This window comes from Jaculus jaculus, chromosome 1, assembly GCF_020740685.1.
Source record: "Jaculus jaculus isolate mJacJac1 chromosome 1, mJacJac1.mat.Y.cur, whole genome shotgun sequence".
Classification (NCBI taxonomy): Eukaryota; Metazoa; Chordata; class Mammalia; order Rodentia; family Dipodidae; genus Jaculus; species Jaculus jaculus.
Window position 1 is genome coordinate 118,429,758 of NC_059102.1, and position 8,804 is coordinate 118,438,561.

At 43.0% G+C, this 8,804-nt stretch overlaps 1 protein-coding gene across 1 annotated transcript in view; it reads left to right on the forward strand.

The window, feature by feature from the left end:
- Positions 1–3,049, forward strand: part of Rad23b (RAD23 homolog B, nucleotide excision repair protein) — a 45,572-nt gene extending 42,523 nt beyond the window's left edge. The window contains exon 10 of the mRNA XM_004656984.3: positions 1,402–3,049. Coding sequence (XP_004657041.1) covers positions 1,402–1,515 — 114 coding nt within the window. The 3' untranslated portion in view covers positions 1,516–3,049. The remainder of the gene's footprint in view (positions 1–1,401) is intronic.
- The last annotated feature ends 5,755 nt before the right edge of the window (positions 3,050–8,804 follow it).

Genomic DNA, 8,804 nt, shown 5'->3' on the forward strand with positions numbered 1-8,804 from the left:
TGTTTGAGTGCAGGTGCACATGTGCTGCAGCACACGTGGAAGTCAGATCCACTTTGGCTTTTGTCCCACACTTTGCATCTTCTTTGAAGCAGGGTCTCTTCACCGCTGTTCACTAGGCTAGCTGGTCTGCAAGCTTCTGGGAGATTGTTCCGTCTTTGTCTCCCATTTTGACATCGATCTGCTGGGAATACAGGCACCTACCACTGTGATCAAGATACTCAGGCTTCTGCAGCAAGCACTTTATCCACCAAGCAGCCATCTTCCCAACCCATTTGATCTGTCTACTGTCCTAGTTCTCATTTCCACAAAACTTAGGCAATAAGCTCTGTTTCTTTTTTTTTTTTTTTAAGTTTCTTCAGCTTTCACTTATGCTGTTGAGATTTTTGCCATCCCTAAGTCATTTGTGTGTGCAGATGCACATACCCCATGGGCACATGAAGAAGACAGAGGAGGATGTCAGTTCTATATCCCCGACACACACTCTTACTGAACCTAGTTGTTATTACAAGACATTTTTAAGTCGAATCTAATAGAGGATGGTTGACACTACAGAAGAGGGATGGTCATAAGTAGTATTTAGCTGACAACAGCTTGGCACCTAGGCAATTAATGTAGTTGACTTGAAAGCAGTAAGTATTGAATCTCAGGAGAATACCAGGGCTGGGAGATGGCTCAAGAGTTATAGGCACTTGCGTGCAAAGTCTCCTGGGCCAGGTACAATTCCCCAGCACCCACACAAAGCCTGGTGCAAAGTGGTGTTCAAAAATAGGGCACTCATTTACAGTGGCAAGAACCCTGGTGTATGTACATGCACAAACACTTGCGTGCATGCAAATAATAAAATATCTTAAATGTAAATAAAAATTTAGTATCATATGTATTCATTTCAAAATTTAACATGTATTTGTACCAAAAACTAATTGCCTGTAGGATAAGATAGAGAGTAATGTTTGATCCAAGTGAAAGATATGAGCTACATTAACCAAACATTCACTTCTACAAATCATTTCATGTGCAAGGTCGAATCTGTCCAGGTGTTCTTGTCCTTTTCTCTGCCTGTAACATACTGAAAGCCTCTTGAGAGGTGAATTTCTACATTTTCATATGCTTATAAACTAGAAGTTAGCCACTAATTTTTTAATGTGCATACCAGAGAGTACTTGTATAGTATTTGTTGATCTAATAGCTTAGCTGAGGGCAAAATCCTTTTATCTTAGATGGTTATCTACCCTGTCTATGCAATTTGGGCTGAATTCATGTCAAATTTTCAAGCATTTTTGTGATGCTACATTTGTAAATTGATCTGTCCAGTGGTGCTTTGCTGTAATCCACCATATCTGAAGAAACGTAATGCACCATAATTGATGGGTTGAATTTCATTTTTGCCTCCTTCTCTTCCAGTTAAAGGCACTAGGATTTCCTGAAGGACTTGTGATACAGGCATATTTTGCTTGTGAGAAGAATGAGAATTTGGCTGCCAATTTTCTGCTACAGCAAAACTTTGATGAAGATTGAAGGGACTCTTTTGTATCTCACACTTCACGCCAGTGCATTACACTAACTTTGTTCACTGGATTGTCTGGGATGACTTGGGCTCATATCCACAATATTTGGTATATGTAGTAGGTTGTTGGGGGAGGGGAGGGAGGGATCTAGGCTATTGGGCAGGGATAAATACAGTGCATGTCTGCTTCAGGTAGCAGATGCTGCAAATCCAGTGTAAAATACTATACAACCAAAAATCCGCTTTTGCAGGTTTTTATTTCTTCTGTAAACAATAGGTACCTTTTCCTAGGTTTCATTCTTTAGTGTATTAGATCCAGAAACTTAGTGTAATGCCCTGCTTTACAATTCTTTGACTTACCATTGATTTCCGGAAGATCTTTGCTACCTAGAATATACATTCTCTGTTCCATAGCAACACTGGATAATGGCTTTTTGAAATTGAAAAAAAAAATTTGGAGCAACCATAAACTGAAATGCCAAATTATTGATGGTTATTGTTGCTGCTGCACAGAAATATAAATTGATGTATAAGAAAGCCCACTTTTTCATGTTAAATATTTGGGGTGAGGGAGGGTAGAAAGGGAACTTTTTCTTAAAATGAAAGTAATTACTGCTATTTTAAAATTTCTTGATTCTTGAATGTGAGACCCTTCTAACACGATTTGAGAAGCTGTACAAGTATAAGCAGAGTTATTTTCCTGTTTACATTTTTTTGTTTGTTTTGGGGGAAATTGGTAGGTGTCTAATTACTGTTTACTTCATTGTTATCTTGCAGTAAAAGATTTAAACCAACCAGTGCATGTTTGCTTTGCTGTATCTCCTTGTGAAGTTAGCACTGTTGGGGCCAATGAAGAAATGCAGCATTCACTACCCTCCCCCCTTCTCAGCAGAATGTGTCTAATCAGCAGGTAGCGAGTTCAACTTGCTGCCTGTTTTAAAAACCCACAAAATGCTGATTCAGCCCAGAATTAATGCAAATGTTTCAAAACTGGGTTTGTGATATTTGTAGATTTTTATTAGATAAGAATGTGTCACCATTAAATTCATTAATATTACAAAGAGAAGGTGGACAGAACTAGAGTCCGACGTCTTTGACTGCACTTAAAAGACTGGAGAAGCCTTCTGGAGGGTTGGGAGCTGTGGCTGGAAAAGTGCTTTGGAAATACACAATCAAGATATCTCATGGCATATTAAATGAAAGATCTGATTAGCAGTGTTGGCTTTTATTTGGATTTCTTCATCTCAGTTTTTTCTTTGGAATCTACTTCATTGGCATTGTTACATGATCATAAAGAGGGGGCAGATATCTACTTGTGAATTTATCAAATCTATTTTGCTGACTATAAACAAGACTATTGAAAGAAGTACTATTTTTTTCCTATCATCTGCTACTGCGAAGAAGATGGATTTGCACAGCTTTCATCTGCCTAACCTCTTGCAATGTTCTCAGCACCGTCTGGTGGTGACTCTTGAGCTTTTTCATCATGCACTCGTAACCTGACTCATGAAAATAAATGAAACCATGATTTTCCTTCACAATGAATCATGTTTAATTTTCATGTGTTTATTCCATAAACATTGACAGGTGTTTTGGACATTGTATTACCTGTATCTTATTACTGGGTCACGCATAATGTCTCAGGAAACAAATGAGGTTTCACAAATTCATCTTCCAAGGCAGAACAATCAGCTGGGAAGAGGGGTGGCATTTCTGGGAGGATAAAGGAACACCCTCATTCATTTTATGACATCTGCCTTCCACCTTGTCACTCAGAGTAAAAACTGGAAAAGGTGGACTATATTAGGAGCTGCTGTTTTTCTCTGCAAAGTGCCAGCAGAAGTTGGTGGCATGGTGCTTTTGTCCTGGGACAACACAACTCCATATAGGAGTAATAATTCCCACAGGACAGCCCAGGCCACATCATAACCAGTTCTTCCTTTTTTGCATCTTGAAGAGTCAGCTGAGGCATCAAATGAAATGGGCTTCAGTGCCTTCCTGTTACTGTGATTTGCAATTAGTTTTGGTAAATCTCAATGTGACTGTTGGACTTTGGAACCTTGTATTTGAGGTATTACTGTCATATTTCTTGATATATTTTTACTGTGTAGCTGCTCTGGAAAATGTGAGGAAGCCTGAATTTATATTTGTAAAATACGTTTACCATCCTCTAGTGAAATATTTCTTTTCATTGTTTAAAAATACTGAAGTGTTCCACCAAATATTTTTCGTGTATTTAGATGGCTAGGATTCTAGAGAACTGATTATAAAATATTTTCAATATATCCAACATGGCATTTCTCATTTTTTTTAAGTTTCCCTCATACAGTCCCTTAGAAGCTGCCAGTGCCTTTGTCACTGCTCTTTCCAGTAATTAGAATGTGGCATAGAAGGCCAGCCAGTAGATTGAGTCTTGCTTCCTTAGCCAACACATGAATGCAGATGGGTAACAGGATGGGATATAAGTCAAGGTTTATAAAGGCCATAGAAACCATCGAGTTCCCTGTTTTATTTTTCCCTACATATATCCAGTTCTCAGCTATAAAACATTGGACCAAAAAACCAATGCTTTCTAAAGCAGCGGAGTGAGTACTTCCTGGCTGCATCTGTTCTTGTGTGTGCCTTAATCATGAGGTTTGGGTACATGGCCTTGCTGCTTTCCAAGCCACAGGCACATGAGCCTTTATGCCATCTCTAAGCTACAGATGGACTTCATATTTTGCAAGTTTTTTTTAAAAAACGGGAGGCTGGTCGACTGGGCACATCAGGACCCTCAGGCATTGCAAACTAACTACAGATGCATGTGGGTACTGGGGAATCAAACTGGGTCCTTAGCTTCACAGGCAAGCGCTGTAACCACTAAACCATCTCCAGCCCAATAGTTCACATGTTTCACCATTTGTTGTGTGGCTACTTGGATTCTACAGTGCACAGAGAATAATGTCTTGGCAAGCCGAAACAGTACTCCTGACCCTTCACAGAAGACATTTTGCCATCTCTGTTCCAAGTTGATGAGTGTTTCCTACTATTTTATGGAGCATGTAAGTCCTCGGTGTCAGTCTTGGGCTTCTGACTTCAGAACCCAGCTTTAATTTGGTTTCTAGGTGGCCATCGCAGTCTCTCCAAGGACAGTGTCTCCACTTGGAGGAGCAAGGCATGTTCGCTGTGCTAGTCTGCTGCCATCTAAGTGACTGCTTGGGAATCGTTCTTGTTGCTCTTGGCGAAAGATGGTGAGATCCAGCCTGAGGCTGCCTCAAGCCCCTGGCATGCTGGTGTATCTGTGCGTGTGTCTGGAAATGTGTGAACCCTGCATGGGGTCGTGTTGGGGGCTATACAAGTAACCACATTGTAGCCACAGTGGAAGGTGAGAGTGGGTTAGCCTTAGAGGAAGTAGAGCAGTCAGACTGTATCTCAGGAATGGAACCAGCCTATCCTAGGACCGTAGTTTGGGGAGAAAGGATGGAAAGGTAGCAATGAGGCAGGGAGTAAAGGTGGTTCTTGATGGAGAGAAGCAATATGACTAATACTTGGACCTGCAAAGAGAGTGAAAAATAGGAAAGAAAAAATAGAGCCTTCCCTACCAAAGTGTAAGATTTACAAAGCAATTGGCTGCAGTAGGATTTTTACCATGGAAAGAGGTACAACATTTATGTGTGATCTGTGGAGAAATACTGTGATGGGCCATTATGAGTAGTAATAGATCCTGTAAGATAAAACTGGACTTGAGCCTCTTGTCTCAAACATGTTTGCATTTTTAATGTTGTTTGATCATGGAATCTGCCAGAGCTGTCTGCCAACCTTGGGCTTGAGTAATACCTAGAAGTAGTACTCCTCACCACAGGAAGTGTTCTTCAGGGCAGCTGGGGAGCCTGGCTGGACAAACTACCATCTCCATCTATGCTCCTGCCCCGTGTGTTGGATGTTGGTCTTTTTCTTGGCACCCATGGAGAATTGGTTCCAGGACCACTCTCAGGGTACCAGAATCTGCAGATGTTCAATGTCATATGAAATGTCTTTGTATATAACCTGTGCAAGTTCTCATGTGCTTTAGAGAAAACCTAGTAAAATGTTCTACGCTTGCTTTAGGCACAACTTCTGTATTTTTCGCTCAGGGCCAGTTTCTTCAGATTGGGGGTGGAGACAGTCGGGGTTTGCTTTGCAGTCTAGCCTGGCCTTCAACTTTGTTGCTCTGCTTCAGCCTGCTGAGTACTGGGATTCAGGCTTGTGTCACCGTGGTTGGCTTAGAATATTTTTAATCTACAGTTTGTTGACACTGAGGGCAAGCTATAACATGGTTGGCATGGTGTAAGAATGAGAGTCTCCATTGTATACTTTCCTTAGCTTTCAAGATAGAGTTTTGTGTAAATTTGGGTTCTCCAGGAAAATGGGATCAATAGGATAGAGATGGATATGATAATCATAAAGGAATACTCATAATTACAGAAGCCTAAAGTCCCACAAAAAGCTTTCTGCAGTCTGGAGAGTAAGAAAGCCAGAAGTGATGTAGTTCAAGGTTGGAGATCTGAGATGGGTGGGGACCGAGAAGTGCTGATGCAAGGAAATTGGTGATCCCAGCTCCAGAAAGCAGACTGCCATTTGAGCCCCTAGCCAGCTGTGATGGTGCACACCTGCAGTTCCAGCAATGGGCAGGTGAAGACAGGAGGGCCATGGTTCCAAGGCCAGCCTGAGCTTATTAGGGTTCTCCAGAGGAACAAAACTGATGAGATAAATGTTATAAAGAGGATTTATTGGCTTATATGAAACTTGTTTTGAGTAGTCTTAACAATAACCATCTGCATGCTGGAGAGGCTGAGAACCGGATAACTTATCAGGTCGGGAAGCTGGATGTCTCAGTGGGTCAAGTCAGTCAAACAGACAAGATTCACCATCACCCTGAAGTACATGAGACCCTGTTAAAAAAAAAGAAAAAAAAAAAAACTATGTGATGCCCACCCACATTGGTGAGCAGTCTGTTTTTAATGTCAAGTACAAGTACAAAGATTCATTATTTTACACTCACACCCAAAATTAACACTTGGCCAAGTACAAGTACCCTGGATATCCCCTAGCCCAGTCAGGTTGGCACATGTAATTAACCTTCATAGGCTGGCAGTAGTCTTCCCAGCTTAATTGCCGCCTAAGAGGGATGTCTGATACAGACTCTGACTTACGTTGGTGAGTTTCCACCTCAGTATCAACGTCTAAAATTGCCTTAAAACTTTCTAAAAATGTATTTATTTGAGAGAGAGAGGTAGATAGGGAGAGTTAAGAGGGCAAGGGCCTCCAGCCACTGCAAACCAGCCCCAGACATGTGCCACCCTGTGCATCTGGCTTTATGTAGGTACTGGGGAATTAAACCCACATCCTTTTGTTTTGCAGGCAAGTGTCTTAACTGCTAAACCATTTCTCCTGCCCTATTTTTGTTTGTTTATTTGAGAGAGCATGGGCACGCTAGGGCCTCTAGCCACTGCACATGAACTCCAGATGCATGTGCCACCATGAGCATCTGGCTTATGTGGGTACTTGGGAATCAAACTTGGGTCCTTAGGCTTTGCAGTCTGTAATCCATTGATGTCCTTGTTTGATGCTGGAGTTGAGCCAGATTTTGCCGTGCCTTGGTGTGCTTTTCTTTTTTTTTTTTTAAATAAAATTTTTATTTATTTATTTATTTGAGAGAGACACAGAGAGAAAGACAGATAGAGGGAGAGAGAGAATGGGCGCGCCAGGGCCTCCAGCCTCTGCAAATGAACGCCAGACGCGTGTGCCCCCTTGTGCATCTGGCTAACGTGGGACCTGGGGAACTGAGCCTCGAACCAGGGTCCTTAGGCTTCACAGGCAAGCGCTTAACCGCTAAGCCATCTCTCCAGCCCTTGGTGTGCTTTTCTAAAGCTTCCTTCCATGTTGTGTCTTCCCCTTGCCTCTTTGTTACTAGGTCCTAATTTTCTGGCACAGTAATATGTTCCAGGCTCTTGTACTTTTTGCACCCAGGCCTGGACTCAGCCATATCTCAGGGACTCTGGTTCCCTTTCAGGAGAGTCTGTTTCTTTGTTCAAAGTGTGCTCCTTATTCCAGCAGCCTGCTTACTGTTCCCAAGCCATCTCCATGGGCACACTGAAAATGAGCACACGCTTACATTGGCATGCCATAAACATGACTGTACATACACCCAGGCATCACACAGATACTTAAAAAGGCATTGTTCACTCCGGTACCATTAATACTAATCCTTGATGGTAATTTTCAACTCTGTATATCGCCAGGCACTTTGATGTCTTTCTGCCACCCTGTTTGGCCACTGCCCTTGCTTAGCAAGTACATTTGTTTGCCTAGACATTCTATAACTCACATTGGTTCACTATGTAGTCCAAGGATGGCCTCAAACTCGTGGCAATCCTGCATCAGCATCCAGAGAACTAGGATTATAGGTATAAGTCACTACCCCTAGCCCCACGCATATTTCAGTGTCGCTTTCTACTGAGCTGCTAAGTGGAAGTGAACATGTTTAGCTAATTTCTTATGTAGCATTCATTGTGCATGGGACAAGGAAGGCCTTGCTTGTCTTGTCTGGCCCAGTGTGTACCACCCAGAAGTTACCTCTTGAGGCCCGCGGGTACTGCAGGTGCTAGGGTTAGGCAGGGAGACAAAAGCCCAGGGTGGAGAGGACAGTCCTACATGCTGGACTTGTGGTTCCCAGAGCCTCGTGCTCTGCCTCATCTCTGTCCTGGCCCGGGCTGCTTCTCTGGTTCATGCATTCAGCGAATAAGGCACAATCACTAGTCCCACACTTGACCTCCCTGACACTGCTAATTCTGTATCCAAGTACACACATGGTCCCTTTCCAGGAAGCCCTTCCACGACCCTGCTTCCTTCCAGTTTCCATTAAGGCCCTTCTGGACCCAGTCACCAGGCCGCCGCCTGCCGAAGGGGAAAGCCTGACACAGAGGCTTTGTTGCTTGGCTCATTAGCATGTGGTAATGGGCTAGGAAGACAGGGGCCTGGAGCTCACTGTATACCTTTAATCTCACGGTCCCCAGAAGCCAGGGAAGGGTAGGACCAAAGGAGATCACAAGACACAGCACTGGACAGGTACAACCAGTTATGACAACCCTTGCCATCTTTCCTGTGGCACTCACCTCTTCACCTTTCCTGCCACGCCTCGGTTCTTATGGAAGTGAGGGTTAGACAATAGCTGTACCCCCAAGAATCCCTAACCAGCCAGATGTCTCTGGGTTTGGGACATGGAGCCCATCAGGATGTGCCACCTCCGCCAAGCTGGTATTCCCCAGGCTCTGGTGTCTCC